Genomic DNA, 19,466 nt, shown 5'->3' with positions numbered 1-19,466 from the left:
AGTAAGAAAATAAAATTCTGAAATTTAATTAGTATCTTCTAAATAGTTATGTATTGAACTCATTTTGATTTTAACTAAATCAAAGATGTTTTAATTCCAGCTTTAAAACTCTTTAAAACTCTTTTGATGATGCAACGATTTTTCGAGTGTTATTACAACCACCTATCTTGTGTATAAGTATGTACCAGTTTCTAAAGTGTTTATGTTACTGGTTTAGCTCATTAGTAAAATTTTCAGTTTACTATATTAAACTTTCACTTGTAGAAGAATTATTTATATGAGCTTATGGTAAGGGAAGGAACAAGGTTAACTTACTTAGATTGTAAAATTAATTAATACTAAATGTATTTGTTCACTATTACACTAACCAAGTGTGTTAGTAACCAAGTGTAATTACTCAGATTTTTGGTTCATTTTTACTAATGTTCTGTTACTGTTTTTAACCTTTTATCTTATATTTTAAGCTTATTTTTTAATGTTAAAATATTTTGAGTGAATACATGTTCAGAGGTGTCTACATATTTATGTACTTTAAACATAAGTTTTTGTTTAAAGCCACAGTTTCATAATACTAATCTCTAGACTGACTATTGGAAGCCTGGGTGGTTCTATTTCTTTAATTCCCATGCCTATATTTAGAATTAGGGGTGGAAATGGAAGCAGGAAAGTGTGCTATAGAGAAAAGAGAGACAGACTATACAAATGAGGCAAAGGCGGCACATTCATTAGATATTAAGTGAATACTCAGCACATTTCTGTAATTTACAATCCCATGAAATATATAATAGTTTTACTTTATCAAATTTATAAAATATAAATTTCTCAGAACTATATAATACTCTTAACATGTTAATTAAAGTTTACATATAGGGTATGTGCTTGAAAGCTTTCTAACTTCACATTTACTTTATAAGTTGCAATCTTTTTAATAGTACTAAACTAAACAGTCTTTTACATAATTTGGTTTTGAAATCATTGGTAATTTTAAACCTTTCTCCTAGATGCCAGGATAGAAGAATTTGTTTATGAGAAACTGGATAGAAAAGCTCCAAGTCGTATAAACAACCCAGAACTTTTGGGACAATATATGATTGATGCGGGGACAGAGTTTGGCCCAGGCACAGCTTATGGTAAGCAAAAGGCAAATACAACCTAATAATATCTTTATTTCTATATTAATATCATTAACATTTAATGTTAGAATCAATTTTAGCTTTAAATTTTTTGTTAAAATTTTGAATGTAACACCTCTGTTGTAAATTTCTTGTGGCATTTTGCAATTTTTGTTTACATATCTCTCTTCTTTTATTGATTTCTTGATAGCTTATTTCTGTATTAAAGCACTTGTCACATAGAGAGTGGCTGAACAAATCATTAGTGCTTTTATTACACAGTATTGTCAGTACCACAAAAATGTGGATAATCATTATTTTTAATCTCTGGTTATTTGGATTATATGGCATTTCTGTTTTTCTCTTGTATATAATTTTCTATAATCATGTTTTACAGAAATGCCAACTTTATTAGTTGTTGTGCATTCTTTGATGTATATAACTCAGAATCTCAAAGTTGGACATTTATTTTATCCTGCAAATCTAATTTTCTTACAACATGACGCAGATTTCTATAGCTTTTTTTCTTGGTGTGCATGGCAAATAGCTCTCTTTATACTAAAACTTCTACAAGAAATTTGGTCCTTGTTTGGAAATGAAATAGTAGATAAATTATTTGCTTTAGATAGTCTTGATTTATGAAATAGCTCATAAATGCTTGGATTAAATGAACTTAAGTTTTAGTACTTGACTGCATCAGCATAAATAACCTAAATAATGTGAAATTAATGCCACTGATCCATTGCTGGTGTTTAGATGTGCAACTTCAAAACTTTTATATTGTGTTCTTCAAAGGAGAATTCTTTCAAAAGTCAGAAAATGCTTAAAATTTCTGTACTTCAATTTCTAAACACTGATTGTTAATCTTAGAAAAACTTCAGACATTAAGCAGATTTTTTAATTGCCTGGTTGTGCCTGATGTCGTTAGATCCTATGGTCAAAATAATATATAAAGTCCCCAGCCCTTTCTTTTACCAAGCTTAAGCCCTAATGGAATAGAAACATTTTTTTCCTCTCTTAGTCTGCTTAATCTGTTCACATCTCCAGTAATTTCAGGTGACTTACACATTTTATTAGAATTGGGTGTGTGAATCTGTTTATTTGTAATTGTTTCCAGCTATCAATTGAGTTTTCCATTGTGCTGAGCATTATATAATAATATGTATTATTTCAGTCAATTCTCATTTATATACTTCTTAAAATGCAAATCACACAATTCATCCATGATCACACAGCTAATAATTCAAATATATCTAATCTCAGTCTTAGAGGAAGAATTAAAACACACACAATTAAAACAGAGGTAGAACTAGTAATGGAATCTTGGTCTTGTGATTTCACTCTGTTTTCCACTATACTTGCCCTATTTCAATATTAGGGTACTATATATGTGTTGTAAAACATGGATCAATTTTAATTTAAGATATAGTATATATATATTACTATTTCTAGGTACTTCAGTACATAAATGTAGAAACAATACAAATTTTGATTTGATCTATTTGAAAATATATTTTAAGCTTTATACTGTTACCAACATAATACACTATTTGAACTGTGACTATAAATACTTAGTAGTATATCTGTCCACTTTTGTCCCATTGGTAAAATCAGTACAATTAACTATGCTGTGGTAAGAAGTTAATCTTTGTTGTTTTCATTTAGATATTTGTAATCTTAAATTTACTTTTATTTATTTTTAAGTAAACAAGTAACAACTAACTTTAAAGCAGATCAAATAGCTAATTTATCTTTATATGATTTTATTTTTTACATTACCAGACAGTGGTTTTTTTTTAAAAAAAAAAAAAAAAAACTCTTTTCCTTTCTAGGTAATGCCCTTATTAAATGTGGAGAAACACAAAAACGAATTGGAACAGCGGACAGAGAGCTAATTCAAACATCAGCTTTAAATTTTCTCACTCCGTTAAGAAACTTTATAGAAGGAGATTACAAAACAATTGCTGTGAGTTGAAAAATACTACCTTTCTTAGTAAAATAATTTACAACTGTAAAGTTTTTAATGATTAAAAGCTAAAGATTGTATAGATGTGGCAAATTAGAGCATTTAAATAACTGCTAGTTAAGTACTTTCAACAGAACACAAAACTAAACCAAAATTAAGAACAAATGATGATATAGACTCTATTTTTATGTCCCTATAGTATCATTAATTACTAAGATGCCTTTTCATCCATTCTTATTACTAGCATTGAAATCTGTGGAGAGGTATTTGGAAAGATAACAAAATTATATTACACAGTAGCACCATACTGTCGCCATAGTAGCACCCTAATTTAAATTAGGGACCAGAAATCTAATCACTGGAAACCGTATTTTTGGCTTTTATACTTCCTATCTTTTTGTATCTTTAGAAATCCATTATCTGTGTTATATCATTTCCCAAACTCAAGATTTTTGTAAGACTGCTCTTTATTGTAACTGCTTCTTCAAACTTTAATCCTCAGATTTCTTATTACAAAATATTGTAGAAACTCTTATTTATAATAAATTTTTCTTAGGGTAAACACATGTTTGGACTCAGACAGAGGAAGGTCGACCAAGTTGAAATATCATTTAAAACACATTAGATTGTCAGTAGGGTGAAGTTTGAGATATGAAATCTTGTGGACTTATTATAGAAACTGGACGCTCCCATGACCAATTCTAAGCTATCACACTAATGTTTATTCATAACCAGGGGATTAGATAGCTGAATGGTCACCTAGTAGCTAATTTTATAATCATAAACCTTTGCCTATCAGATAATATATACTTAAAGGAGAATAATACCTTTAAATGTGTATCTCTTTGTGGATTTTAGCACCACTAGCCTTTTTTTTTCTCTACTATATTTATAGAAAGAAAGGAAACTATTACAGAATAAGAGACTGGATTTGGATGCTGCAAAAACCAGACTAAAAAAGGCAAAAGCTGCAGAAACTAGAGCTTCAGTAAGTAGTATTTTTTAATAGAAAAATACTTTATGTTAATAACTTTAAAATTTGTAAAATAATTTGACTTATATACCACATTATATATCCTCACTTCTCATGTAAGCCACAGTCTATCATTGAGACTAGAATATGACTTTAGGATATTGTTTTTGTGATTTTAAATACTTAACAAAGTTAATACATCCAAAATAATTTTTAAAAAAAGTCATATCAAGAGGCAGTATTCTTATTTCAGCAATACACCTGTTACTAAAACAAAAATTATAAATATTTTTAAAGTTGTCACATGTTCTTTAAATGCCCTCGGTGGTGATGGCAAGTATGTCCTTTGGAGGTATTTATTATACTTGAAATAGAAAAACAGTAATTATAGTGAGAATACATCAAGTTTGAGAATGTTTGTGTGTGGCTTAAATATTAGATGTGGTGCCCATATGACTCACTGACTAAAGATGTCACCAAGAATAGTGGCTTAAAGACTCCAGGTGACTATTTTTAAAAGGTGGTGACCCATTTGGATAAATAAGTTCTGGTATAGCTTTCCTAAAGTCAACCCTCAGAAATAATCTTTTAAAATAATAAAATTCAGTGATTTTATATAAACTTAAATTTATTAAAAGGTTTTTTATTTATAAGCTTCTTATTTAATATTTATACTATCTGACCTCCAATCTAAATTTTGAAAAGATTACTCAGATTTCAGTTGAAAATAGTACAATATAAACAAGTCTATTTATTAGAGGAAGCTAAAAAGTTAATTCTTAACTTGAACTAAGGGGTGGGTTTTGTTAAAAGGCACAATATTTCCACTGCTTCCTGTTTCCAACTCACTACCACTGCTACCTCAAGAATTGTTGCCTTGATGAGCATATTATCACAATGCTGGCAGAAGTCTAGTGTAGCTCTCTTGTTTGGGGAAAGAAAAATTTGATATTTGATTTAGTATGAAATCTAAAATTGGTAAGTTGGTGTTGGGCAGTGATGTCTTAAGAGACTGTCCCAGACCCTTAAATGAATAAATTATTTTCTTCTAGACAGTGTCCCTAAGTGTTAGCAGCTGCTGGAGAAGAGCAGTATTTCACAGGACATTAATTCCAAATTCACTGACATTTACATCTCAGTATTTATCATGATCATCTTCAAAAGCAGCCTTACTTCCCTACACAGATTTTTTGCAGAATCAGAACTTTTACAAATGAATCCTGGAGATGACAAGAAACTAAATTATGATATTAGTTTCTAGTTGCTAATAATAAACTTTTATTGTAAAATATAAATTGGTTTTTAAGATACTAATTTCCTAATCAGGAAAAATGTTAAGCAAATAAGCATCATTTGGAAATAAACATTTGAACTAGAACAGAATCCCTTCAATCAAAATGCTTATATATGCCCAGTAATGTTTAAGGAATAAGAACAGTGTCAATACACAACTTTGTTAAGCACCATTACAAGCTTATGATAGTCTAGTTTTTTACCCGGAAAATGTTAGAAAGCGCATGAATTTAATTGTGTTTTAGGTCCTTTGATTTTTCTAAATTATTTTACCACTGCTATTAAAATCTGTAAGACCTAAATGTAATAGTTGACAAATTTAGAGAGTTTTTTTGTTAATGTATTCAGAAATGATCTTGACAGTTTTACTATGTTGTGTATTTTTGGGGGCAGAATTTTTTTACATGAGAATTTGTATTTAAAATAAAAATGAAAGACTTTACAAATGACTTTACTCAATAATTTTACATTCACCTTTTATAGAATTTATATATTGCAGAAAATAAAATTTAAGTGCAGCCAAATATTAAAAATATTAGTCTAGATAAAAATGTACATTTCCTGATTATTTGTGTTATTTCCCCCAAGATGATCAGCTTTTCTTCAAACTTTATACCAGTGAATCTGAAATACTTTGGGAAGGCAAGGTTCTCTTAATTTGTAATCACTTAAAATCTTGACACATGCCTAAATTTTGTGATCTTTTTTCATTTTTTTCTGTATTTCTCTTCCATTTACTTGAAGAATACAGAAAAATGGAAACCACGAGGAGTTTAGGTTTGCGTTTTGCTGCTTTGACACATTGCTTTGGTTCCTAGTGTGCAGTTGAAGTGGTTTCTCTAACTTCACAATTTCTTTGATTTTAATTCTTAAGTTTCCATGGATTGTTTTGTGACTAGTTATTCCTCTGTAAGTAAGATTTGGGACTGTGCATATCAGCCCGTATTTTTTTTAAATTATTTACTAGTTTCTTGTGGCTTCTTTTTATTTTTTTTAATGTTAATTCAATAAATTAGGCACAATACTGAGTAGTTCACAGATAAATAATGTAAAATCTCTGCTCCTTGAGTTTAGAGTCTAGTATAGTAGATTGAACTTTTGATGATTAATTCTCTCAGTTAAAAAAAGTATGTCTGTTTTCAATATTGTTACTTAACTAATATGTGTTTTGCATGTTTTAGAGTGGTAAAACAACATCAAAAACATTTCTCAAAAATAAAATAAGTGTTTTATCAGCTCTTCTAATACTTAGTTGTGTGTTTTTTATTGTGTAGAAGTAACTTGGTTCATTGTGTTCATTGGTATAATGTGTTCTTTGTCTCTTACTTATGCACTTAAGCAACTAAATTCAGCTCGCCTTGAAGGAGATAACATTATGGTAAATTTCTCTTACATGCTCAACTTCCTGCATGTAAAATGGCTGAAGGTTTGTTGGCCTACTGTGTTTTCTACATCTTAAATAAAGTGCCTTCTCTTGCTATTCATCTGCATGTGAAAGTCTTTTCAAAGATATGCATTCATTATGTCTAACATAATATAGGGAATAGTAACTGAAGTAATATTGGAACGTGAAGAAAAGAAATTGTCTGTTCTAACTGAAAAATAAATTAGCTATGCCAAATTCAGATTTTGGAATCTGAATTTATACATATGGTGCTTTTTTAATGCAATGAAATATGTTAAGTTTAGGTGGCACAACTTAGAGAAGGGTGTAAATAAGGTATACAAATTGACTTTGCTTCTTAGTATCTTCAGTATTTACCTTATTTTTACCCAAACTCAACATAGAATTTCTTCAGCAATTCCAGTCAAAGACAAACACCAGTAGTTTATACTGGCAAGACTCATTTCCCATCCAATGCTAATTCACTTAAGAAAGTTGCCAGGATAGTGATAGTGTTAGGCTAGAACTGGCAATAAGTAGTGTTATATAATAGCCAAAATATTTATTGAATTCTATTTTAGAAAATTTTCAAGATGTTAGGAATTTTAAATTTTTATAACAAAGCAAATTTGCAAAATCTGAACATAGCCCAAAAGAGTATATAAATGTAGCCATAAAGATTTTATACATAAAGTGTTTGCTATTATACTTCTACACATATAATTTCCATAGACATGGCATGTCTGTGGTACTGTTATAATAAATTAGCAATTGCTTGACTGTTTTGATTCTAGTAGCATTAAACTAAATGCAGGGAGGAAAATCCATGTAATATACAGAAATGTAAAATGCATTTTATTGTTTTTTTTTTTTTAACTATTATAATTATTGAAGCCCTGGCTAAATTAGGGCTTTGTCCAGATAGCAAGAGAATGCATTAATATATTTCCATTGTCCTACCTGTAGGTAACTGAAAATGAAAAATGTGAGACTAGTTTAGTCATTGGTAATTTAGTATTTAAATCATAGGTTTTCCTTAATGTTGTAACACTGATTATAACAGGTTTTTCAAATTCATTTTATCTTGTTTATTGTGCCCACACCCCCAAAATGCCTGTGTCAGATTTATCCTCTGTTTTAATTTCCTAAAATGCTAAAATGTTAGCTCTAAATGAGAAATTAGAAATACGTTAGGCCAAACCTATCATTAATCATTTTCTAAAATAGAAACTAGAACTAAGAGGGATTATTTACTCTCCATTTGGGCAAGCTGCTATTTTTATTAACTTACAGAATTAACATAAAATTCAAAAATCAATAGTATTGATATATATGAAGGCATACTTTCACAGTATATTAAGCTACACCGATTTAGTTACCAGTGTTTAACATGTTGATGTGATTCTGGAAAAGTATGTCATTTTAATTAAAATATTTACATTTTTCTATACTAAGTTGTAGAAAATACTAAATTCCAACTTTCTTTCATACTCTATATTTTTCTCTAATTTTTAATGCTGGCTAGATTTGGGCAGAGGAAGTGACAAAAGTAAGTAAATTATTATAGACTTATGAAACAAATTTAATTGTCATTCACTCAGTAAATATTTATTGGGCAACAACTATGGGGCAACTCACAGTCTTTGTATTATAGATTATAAAATCTGAAAATTTTTATGGAAAGCTTATGTCTGTCTGGTTGGTAGTAGCTCCATAGAGCAATAAAACAATGTAGCAGAGATGTGGTTGCACACACTGTTTCTCAGTATAGCATTCAGTAGTAATCTTTACAATGCCTTGCCAAAAGACAGTTTAAACTTGGTCTATTCATATGACAATTATATAAAATATAGTTAACAACATGTCCTGTTATTTTTAGAGAATGGTACATGTCATGTCACACAAATGAATTTTCTATGTAACTAAAACTGGTTCTCTCCATTTGCAAAGTTAATTTTTAATCACTCACTCTAGTTGAAAATGTTTGTATAAAAGTACTTTATTGGGCTGTACTAGATACAGGATAACATTTAATTTTACTTACAGTTAGAGTGATTTATTATGTTCATTATTTTACTGTATAACAATTAGATTCATTGTTTTTGAAGTATGTAGTCTCCTCCCTCAGTGTCAAACTGTCACTTTTAGAAGCTGCCCTTGTGACTGCTCATAGCAGTTCCTCTGCCTGTGTTACCATTTCTGATCTTCTCAGGGCTGCAAAATCAAGTATCTCAGCAAGAGTTTAAGGAATAAAATTAATGACTTTAATGCAGATTTGTTTCAAATACTACTTAAGGTCTTCAGAAGCAGTTTTGACTTACTCTTGTTCAGGCTTACCAAAATCTGATCTCCAAATGAGAACAATTGCTGGAGACTAGGGGCAGGTAGTAATTATAGCTTCTGACTATTAATAATTTTATAAATGTTAGCTTTTTATCTCCTGAAGGTGTAAAATTCCTGGCTAAGCAGTCTGTTTCCTGACTTGGAAATAAAAGGCAAATTCTTATGTTCTCAGTCCCCTTTGTGGAATCTATTTATGAGCTTAGTTATTATGGTTCCATTATGGCTTCTGATTTTTTCCTAAAACTCTAGCACAGAAAGGGGCACCAAGTAACAGAAATTAAACAAGAAAACCTGGGTCTCTTCCCCTTTGGTTTGCATACAGGGCCGCCAAAAACTGATTTGATTCTGCATTCTCTGCCAGCTTGAGACATATTTGATATAATAGAAGAAACTCATGAAACAAATATTTACATTTTATATGAAATAAATTTAAGGAAATAAAGCAAAATAGAAATAAAAACATAATTTTAAATTTTCATATTCCTGGAATATTTTAAGATGTAAATTCATAAAAAAAAAATAGGTAACTACAAAGAGCAAATGCCTCAAGTTAGCAAGTTCTGATATTATAAACCAACAAATTCTTGCCCCTTTTCCAAGTTACATCCTAAAAGAACTCTCATACCCCAGTTATTCTACACTCTATACTATTCACCACACACACACACATACACACACTCTCTCTCTCTCTCTCTCTCTTTCTCTCTCTCTCTCTCTCTGTCAGTTAGCCCAGGAGCAATAATTCTAAGAGTAGAATGTCTTTTCCATACAATTCTGCATCTTTATAAAGTTGAGAAATCTGGAGAATAGAATAAAAACCCCTTAAATTCATTATCTCTTTAAACCTCTTTTGTATTTCTAATATGGACCATTTTCTTCCTAAGTAAATTGATTATGCAGGCCCTAATTTCAATGATATCAACCTTAATTATTATGATCAGGTATTTGTGTCTGAAATAGAGATGGTTTGGGACAACTGTCAAACTCCCCAGACGTATACTGAAACTTCTTCAAGAAATAAGATCCGTTTCTTTCCTATCATTTGCCTTTTCTAAATATAAAGCTTAGATTGTATAGAAAAATGATTTCCTAGGCTTTGTAACATGGTGCCTTTCTTCCCAAGTAGTCACATTTTGCTTAGGCATTTAAGACTTATCCCTTTTCCTTAATGAGATTATTTTCTGTATTTGTGTATGTGTATTTATGGTGTTCTTAGCTTTAAAACATTAATTTCTTCTTCAGACTCAGGCCCTCCTGATCTCTTTTATCTGAACCTACCTTGCTTGCTAATAACCTTGTATAGAAATTGTCCCATATAGTAGATGTTTCTGTCTTTCCTGTTAAATGCTATTTAATTAGTTTGTACTTTCACAAAGAACTACATGCAACTAGCTATGAAGTTCATTTATTTTTAGTTTTTTTGTGGCTACTTCTATTAATCAAAATTTTTGCATTCAACCAAGCAGAACAATAAATATTGCAAATATAAAACTGAAGTAATTTTTTTCTTAACGCTTTCCTTAGGAAGAATATTCATTCTTTTCCTAGGACTTTGTTCTGCTTCACACTAACTTCCAGATGAAGCTGACTTTAACCCTGTTATTAAAGCACCATGTATTCTTGTTTCAGTCAAATAAATTTAAACTCCTTACTTACTGAGTCATTCAATCTTATTTCCATAAGTAATTGATTCTAGTGGTCAATTCTTAGTCCCCTAGCCAGGTCTCTAGCAGTGGCATGAGACTCAGTATACCAACTGATTATCTAATTTGCTGCTACTTTCTTGTTAACTGGTTCACTGGATTAATACTTACTACTAACAAGTGAAGGAAAGGGAGATGAGGTGAGAAAAAGACTAGGACCTTATTTTTATACTTAACTGCAGTTTGAAAATACTATAATGAGTTGGATATGGCAGGGAGGAGGGAGCCATTAATCCTACAGATGTAATATGTTATAATGAAGTAATCATTGTATCATCAATGATTCCCAGTAGGGAAATAAGGTAACTATTGTGAGAGCTGAGATTTTATTTTCTCCTCTTTACTTACTTCAACCAGCTCTGGCTAAAAGTTTGAGAGGACATTGTTTGGAGTATTGACTGTTTTTAGATCCTGTGGATTTTTAGTGACTGTTTAGTCCCAAGAGTAAACTTATATGAAATGGTTGAGGTCAGTAGTAATGTGCCACTCTTTCCAACTCCCAGGTTAGTGACTTCAACTTGGTAGCTTGAAATCAGCTGTGTTGAGAGTATTTATACCATGATATTCAGCACATTAGCGCTTTTGTTTATTTGTTTTTCAGGGAGCTGATTTACCAGAACACCACTTATTTAAAAGGTCACCCATACATTATAGAAAAATTCTAGCATAGTTTATGGATAATATTTTTGCTTAAGGCATATTTTATGCAAAGTTTGAAAGGAAAACAAAAATTAATTCTCCTGTAGAACAAAGAATCCTTTGAAAGAATCTGAGAACTGGGGCCTCCCTGGTGGCGCAAGGGGTTAAGACGCAACCTATGAAGCTATCCGTAGCCACTGCAGCAGGAGTTCGATCCCCAGCCGGCTAGAGAGCATCCCATGTGGCGCAGCAGACCTCTCCTGACTGGCCTGCTGCTCCCCTCAGCAGTGTATTTCAGTCATTCTGCCTGGTCTGTTCCCACTCTCTCTGGTGAATCCTCTCACCCCCCCCCCTACACCTCTGACCTGTACCCCAGTTCTTGTATGCATAAGTAAATAAATCTTTAAAAAAAAAGAATCTAAGATATACCTGTTTATAGAACTAAACATAAGCGGTTATAAGCCTATATCACTTTGCTCTAAATTTTTTCACTTGAGATTGAAGACTATCTTTATCTTCAAAGTACTATAACTACACTAATTATGAACATTTGCAATATTTTATACAAAAACTAGTAATACTCTTAAGATTTTGTAAATGTTAAAAATTAACAAAATTGATACTAGAGGATGTGCTAAAATACATTCACTAGCCGATAATTTTTCTAGGTGTTTATGTGTATATCGTTAAATTTTGGCAGTAATAGATTCTTTTAAGCCAGCTATTGGTAAGGAAACAGTCTGTCTAGACTGAGGAATATATAAAAAGCTAAGGTCTAGAAACCAGAGACCAATTTATATACACAGCAGAATCAGGGAATTGCCAGATTATCATTTGGGGTTTAGAGGATTTTTGTTAACTGCCAAAATAAATGTACATAAAACAGACTAAGTCTTGTAATGAGAGTCTAAAACTATTTTCCAATTTAAGTCTGAACAGGAATTAAGAATAACTCAAAGTGAATTTGATCGTCAAGCAGAGATTACCAGACTTCTGTTAGAGGGAATCAGCAGTACACACGTGAGTGTTCAGTCTTGGAAATTCATTTGAAACAAAAAATTTGATAAGTCCTAAGGCAATTTAGAGAGGAAATAATGAACTATTTCAGTCATGTACCAAGGGGTAAATTGTGGCACTTCCAAAGATAAAACATTTTATGAAAAATAAAAATTATTTTAAATTTTACTTATGTCTCATCCCTTGTTCTCTCACCATCATCATATCCAATTGCTAGATTTTGTTAACAAACAGATTATTGTTACACTGTTGACCAGTGTCAATTTTAATAAACCTTGTAGTAAAATGCTAGATACTGGTGATTTTTTCCTGAGTTCCATGTTGTGTTCTGTCTCCTCTTAGCATTTGCCACTTTAAGTACATAATAGAGCCTAGAAGTGACTGACTTTCCCTTACAGGCCCATCACCTTCGCTGTCTGAATGACTTTGTAGAAGCCCAGATGACTTACTATGCACAGTGTTACCAGTATATGTTAGACCTCCAGAAACAACTGGGAAGGTAATATTTTCCTTTTCACATGCAAAATTTCTGATAAGGGAAGAAATGCAGATTTTTATGTATGAATTAATAAAGGTGATAATTAGGAGAATTAAAGGTTTTTGTATATAAATGGTGTGGAACCATTAAGATGAGACTTTATGTGACATTTGAAGGCGGAATATTAAGAGAAGTTATTACAAGGAATAAAAAAAAATATGTCATTTTAGTATTCCCTTCTGTGTATTCTTCAAACTAGACCTGGAACAAAATTGCATATCTAGAAGCTAATTTTAGATCTTAAAACTGAGTTGTAGTCTAATATCACCGGTTATTGTAATAAGATTTACAGAAAAATTTGCACTTCTATATATTGAAAGTTTTGTTAGTGGTATAAATACCTGAAAGCAGAACACCACTTTTTTCACACATCGTTACAACTACTTTAAGCCAAAGAAGCCTTAGTACTTTCTTTTCGCTTTGTCTTACTACAAAGTGCAGGAATGGGGTTGCTGTTGGTTACTATTCATATTTGTATTCTTCTTAAAGCCACACAATGTTTGAAACTTAGCCTTTTAAAGAAAATATACTTATTGCTGCACTTTAAGATAAACTCAACATAAAAAAATCCATTCAGACAAAACCTAGTTATTGCGGTAAGCTAAATAATAGGTAAAGGGAAGTAATAAAGGGAAACCAGGGCTATTATTCTAAGGAAGAAAGTCTAGCTTGTCTCCCTGCCCTCAGAGAATTCTGATAGAGACTGGGGGAAAGTTTTGGCCTTTATAATCTGTTGCAGGTTGTATTTTATAAGACAGTATAGAGAAATATGCAAAACTTAAAAATTCATCCAGATCCACATTAAAAATTCAAATGTTATTTCTAAAAAGTAGAGCCAGGTTTTAATGTAAATCATTCCAATAGCAGTGTTGGTAGTAAGTAGTAGCTGAATATCAGAAATCACTTAGGTAGGGCTTCAGCTGTCCCCACATACTCTTCTGGGCATGGTCAAACCCTGGGTGCATTTTTTTTTTTTTTTTCAAAAAACAAATATGTATTTTTTTTTTTTTATAAATTTTATTGTTATATTCCCCATACAATTGCAGCCCCCCATTCTGACCCCAATCCCTCCCCTCCCGCCCCCGCCCCCCTAAAAGTGTCTCTGGTTCATAGTTTTTTGTTGATTTTGATTTTCACTTTCTTATAGTTATTCATTTTCCTGGTCCCTTATTTAAGTTTTCTAGATTCCTGCTATGAGTGAGACCATCCGGTATTTTTCTTTTTCTTTTTGGCTTATTTCGCTGAGCATGATCCCTTCCAGCGCCATCCATGTTGCAGCAAATTGCATGTGTTTATCTTTTTTGAATGCTGAGTAATATTCCATGGTATATATGTACCACATCTTCTTGATCCAGTCATCTATTTTTGGGCATTTGGGTTGTTTCCAAAGCTTAGCTATTGTAAACAGTGCTGCTATAAACATAGGGGTGCAGGTGTTCTTTGGAATTGATGTTTCTGTGTCCTTTGGGTAAATACCTAGGAGTGGAATTGCTGGGTCATATGGAAGCTCTATGTTTAGTAGGTCCAGAAATCTCCACACAGCTTTCCACAGTGGTTGGACCAGTTTGCACTCCCACCAACAGTGCAGAAGAGTTCCTTTTTCTCCACACCCTCGCCAACATTTGTTGTTGCTAGTTTTTTTAATATGTGCCATTCTCACTGGTGTAAGATGGTATCTCATGGTAGTTTTGATTTGCATTTCCCTGATGACAAGTGATGTTGAACATTTTTTCATATGCCTGTTGGCCATTTGCATTTCCTCTTCAGAGAAGTTTCTTTTAAGCTCTTCTGCCCATTTTTTGACTGGATTATTTTCTTTGTTGTTGTTGAGTCTCATCAGCTCTTTGCAGATTTTTGTGATCAGTCCTTTATCTTTAGTGTTGGGTGCAAAAATGTTCTCCCAGTTGGTGGGGTTTCTCTTTGTTTTTGTTATTGTCTCTTTTGCTGTGCAAAAGCTCTTTAATTTGATATAGTCCCAGCTGTTTATCTTTGCCTTCACTATCACTGCTTTGGGTGATGTGTCTGTAAAGATGTCTTTGATGTGCAAATCACGTAGTGTTTCGCCTATATTTCCTTCTATATATTTTATGGTTTCAGGTCTTATGTCTAGTTCTTTAATCCATTTTGAGTTGATTTTTGTGTATGGTGTGAGGTGGTGGTCAAGCTTCATTCTTTTGCATGTAGCGACTGGGTGCATTTTAAAGGTAGAATGAGGAGGATTTACTAGCAGATTTTATGTGTATAAGGCTTGGAGGAGTCAAAAATTACTGCAGTTTTAACCTGAGCAACTGAAATGGAGTTGTGGATAATTAAAATGGTGAATGCCACAGGAAAGCAGGTTGCATTGGGCAGGGCACATATGGTATATCAGAAGCCCAATTTTAAACATGTTAAATTGGAGATATCTATTAAAGCTTCTAAATGGAGATAACCAATTTAAGTGTATGCAAACCTGAAGTTTGGGGGAGTCAATTGGAGATTTAAAATAGAAAGTCGTCAGCATCAACCACATTTAAATCTGAGACTAAATGAAATCATCAGGGGAACAAGTATAGGTAGAGAAAAGGACTAAGGACTGAACTCTTCTGAAGTACTCCAACAGGAGGAACCTGCTAAGGAGTGGGCAATAAGTTAAGACTTAAATCAGTTGCAGAGCCTAGAGGTCAAATGAAGATGATGATGTAGAAAAGCAGAAGGGAGTGGTCTGTTATGATCACTAGATAGGTCAGGTGAATTGAGGGTTATTACTGAACAGTTATTGCTTACCTCAGCAAGAGTGATTTTGGTGGAACAGTAGGGACAAAATCTTGTTTGAAACTTAAGAGTGTAAGGGAATGGAATTGGGTTGCTAAGTTTAGGTAAATCTTTCCAAGAGTTTTAGAGTAAAGTGGAACAGTAGCCAGAGGAGAAAGTATAGTCTGGTTGATTTTTATTTTTTAAGACAGAAGAAATGAGAACTTGTTTTTAAAATAGTGGGAATGATGCAATAAATGGAGAAAATGTAATATGGGCAAGGGAAGAATTACTAGTGTGATAATCTTGAGGCAAAAGGGATGAGATTTATGGACAGGTGGAGAAATTAGCTTTAGGAACATAGACATTTCAGTAAGAGGAGAGATGAGCAAGAGTATGGAAGTTTCCTGGTTCTCTCTCCGGTTAAAAGGAACTAATCATCGGGCCTCCCCTGGTGGTGCAGCGGTTGAGTGCTGGGCTGCGAGGCAGGCCGCAGCCTCTGCAGAGCCGGTTAGTTCCCCAGCCGCCAGCGAGAGAGACACAGACAGACACACACACACACACACCCCTACTCATGGGCTAAGTATAAGGTCTAGGGATAATTGCAGGAATTTTGAGGATAGATGAAAGGGTATATAATAGTAATTAGGAGAATGGAAAGTGAATGTACTAGAAAAAATGCAGTGTAATTGCCAGGTAGGGTTGTGGAACTATATTGAGTTTCCTACTTATAAATTGAATGTAAGATCAGACAACATGGTTTTGTATTTTTTCTCCCATCACAGTAGATACCTACTGAGTTCGTAAAGAGATACTTTCTTTTACCAAGTGAGTAAGATGAAGTAAGTGGCATGGGAGATGAAATCATATTACAGTAATCAGCCATGAACTTGAAGGGAGTGTTAGTAGGCTCATAGACAGTAGATTTATTGTAGGACCATAGAACCAAAATAAGCTTGTTGAAGTGAGAGTTGTAGGAAAAAAGATGGTGATCAGAGAATGAAATGCTGGAAATTATTATTGGAAGGTTTACAGTTATTGAAATGAATAAGGTCTAGATGAGAGAATGGGAATGGATAGCTGAACTAGGATCAGACAAAATCACTAGAAGAGTTGCGTTCATGGCTCTGAGACTTGTTCTTCCAAAGTGTTGGAAAATTACCAATCTGGATTTTAAAATCACCAAGGATCAAGATATAGTACAGTGACTCAAAAGTTAAAATCTAGAAATGAAAGGAACAGAATGAATATTGCAGTAAGAGATAGTTTGGGGCAGGACTGTGTAGAAATGGTAATGAGGAACATACAGCTACTCTATCCATCTCTAGTATCAATGATAAAAAGAATGTAGAAGATAAAAAAACAAGCATAAGATGTGGAGGGAAGTCTTCAAAAGAGGGTAAAGGTAAAGGGAATTTTGCTGCTTGCTATGATTTCCAGATGACACACGGTCATAACACAAAAAAGAAAATTGTAATTCATGGAGTGATAGATTTCATCCATCCTACCAGATGAGACCTTTTATACTTCAACTGGTATATTTATTAAAATTCAAATATAAATTTTATAGTAATTTTTAACCTTAGAAATGGCTGGATTAAAATGATTATAGGCCAGTTGTTTTACATTTTCTTCCATTTAAATAGTACTACTGGAAAAAATAGTAGCCATACAATTCCTTGAAAATTCTAATTATCTTTAAAATTTTAAGCACATTGATCACAAGGATTTCAATGTTTGCTAATAAATCTTTTATTATTTCCCCTAAAACAGTATAAATGAACTTGGGAAATTTACCCTGTTCTTATTGACTCCCATTGGGTCTTCAGTATGACCTATGATTTGAATATTCATCTCCTCACTTGTCTATATTTCCATAAAGGAATGGTATTGTTTCATCTTTGTGTCTTCAGTGTCAACTTATGGTAGTGATGCTAGAGTCCAAGATACTCGTATTTGTCACTTGAACAAATAAGAAATGGATTGGTTTTATTAAAAAGAAAGTTCTGTATAATTTTCTCAGAAAATTAGCTTGAGAAAGCTTCATTCCTGTGGTGGAATCTAACATTTGAATAGTTTTTCATTTATATTTTATTGAACAACTCATAAAGGGAAGATTTATTGGTAAAACATACTAATAGAAGTTTTTTGGAAGTGTTTTAAGATAGACTCATTTTTTCTGGTTAGAAGTAACTCCTTTTTAAAAACATTTAGTTTATATTTGTAGACAACTTTGAAACAAACTTTCAAGGATTTATTTTTGAAAACCACCTGAATTTTTTCTGTGTAATTGGCCCAAGAGGAATAAGCTGGGTAGCAAGCATACTGTGTCCTTATTTTTTTTTTTAACATTTTTAAAGGACCAGTTTATTAGGAATATGGGAAAAAAAGAGAGAGAACCTACATAGTCAGAAGTGGGCAGAAGAGCTGTATTTTGCCAGAAGTGGTAGTGATAATTGTCCTTCAAATATTATTAACATCTAAATCTTTAGCCAAAGCAGAAGTTGATAGAAAGTAAATAGTGCCACCCAGTGGTGATATTCAGGAGCTTTGGTCACTTTGAAATAGATAATTGGCCATTTTCTTTTCAACAGTTTTCCATCCAATTACCATAGTAACAACAATCAGGCTTCTGTGACACCTGTATCATCTGCTTCATCAAATGTGATTGGTTCTTCTGCACTGACATCAACAAGTGGCCTAGTAATCACCTCTCCTTCCAACCTCATTGACCTTAAGGAATGCAGTGGCAGCAGGAAGGCCAGGGTTCTGTATGATTATGATGCTGCAAATAGTAGTGAATTATCACTTCTGGCAGATGAGGTGAGTAATATATGGGTATAAGAAGAAAATACAGGTTGACATAACTTCTAGTATTATAGTGAAATGCAAATTCCTCATTACTTACTTGAAATTGGTTTATCTTAATACTGTCATTGATTTCAGATGGTTATAGTAACAGTTTATAAAATCAACTAACATAAAATTATTTTAAACTTTTAATGGTTAAATAACTGAAAATTTCTAAATCTGTCTCAAATAATAACCTTTCAGCAAAAACAATGTTTAGTCTTTTGATAGTGAATAGTTTAAGCAAATGAAATGCAATTCGTAGTTTTCTTTATTTTTTAATACAGTTAATAACTGGAAAAATTTTATTTTATAGGTGATCACTGTGTTCAGTGTCGTTGGAATGGATTCAGACTGGCTAATGGGAGAAAGGGGAAATCAGAAGGGCAGGGTGCCGGTAACCTACTTAGAACTACTCAATTAAATAGGTGGGCTATGGAAAGATTACCCATCATGACACCATATTTATATACAGTTAACTCTAAATAAAGCAGGTTTATAAGTATCGTCCATGTTAATGTCTTAAGAAAGTGAAAAGAAGATACCAGCGATCAGAAACTGGTCTTTCTGCCAATAAAGTTGCATGGTAAATATTTCATTACAAAATTTGTGTTAGAGCTTTCATGCCAAGAATGTTTTCTTAAAAATCTTTCTACTGAGGTTTCACTAATAAGCAGCTTCTACTTTTGAACCCCAACTTAAAGCAGAACTGTTTTCTACTGAATTTTTCATTAATGGCAAGTTTTTCCTCTTATGTAAAATAAATTTATTGTGAATTGATATCAATGACTCATTTATTAGATATACTTAATAGCCAAAGGATAAAATTAAAATTTGTTTTAAACTTTTGGATTAAAAAGAACTCTAGAGTATAAACCTCTTTTATGAAGAATGTTTCTGAATGTTTCTATAAAC

General features: G+C 32.3%; 1 protein-coding gene across 5 annotated transcripts in view; it reads left to right on the top strand.

Annotated features, from left to right (window-relative positions):
* Nucleotides 1-18,975, top strand: part of SH3GLB1 (SH3 domain containing GRB2 like, endophilin B1) — a gene marked incomplete at both ends in the record, with an annotated part of 32,432 nt that extends 13,457 nt beyond the window's left edge. The window contains 9 exons of one of the 5 annotated variants that reach the window (XM_084241900.1): nt 1,002-1,130; nt 2,945-3,078; nt 3,974-4,066; nt 6,684-6,722; nt 8,254-8,277; nt 12,344-12,433; nt 12,829-12,929; nt 18,296-18,524; nt 18,868-18,975. In XM_084241900.1, the coding sequence (XP_084098026.1) occupies nt 1,002-1,130; nt 2,945-3,078; nt 3,974-4,066; nt 6,684-6,722; nt 8,254-8,277; nt 12,344-12,433; nt 12,829-12,929; nt 18,296-18,524; nt 18,868-18,975 (947 nt within the window). Of the gene's footprint in view, nt 1-1,001; nt 1,131-2,944; nt 3,079-3,973; nt 4,067-6,683; nt 6,771-8,253; nt 8,278-12,343; nt 12,434-12,828; nt 12,930-18,295; nt 18,525-18,867 lie in introns of all 5 variants that reach the window. The other 4 variants (XM_084241898.1, XM_084241901.1, XM_084241899.1 and 1 more) reach the window with 4 other exon arrangements.
* Between the last annotated feature and the right edge of the window lie 491 nt (nt 18,976-19,466).

This window comes from Talpa europaea, assembly GCF_964194135.1.
Source record: "Talpa europaea genome assembly, chromosome: 9".
In the NCBI taxonomy this organism is placed as follows: domain Eukaryota; kingdom Metazoa; phylum Chordata; class Mammalia; order Eulipotyphla; family Talpidae; genus Talpa; species Talpa europaea.
The sequence above is the reverse complement of the archived record's forward strand: the minus strand, read 5'-3'. Positions and strand labels throughout refer to the sequence as shown.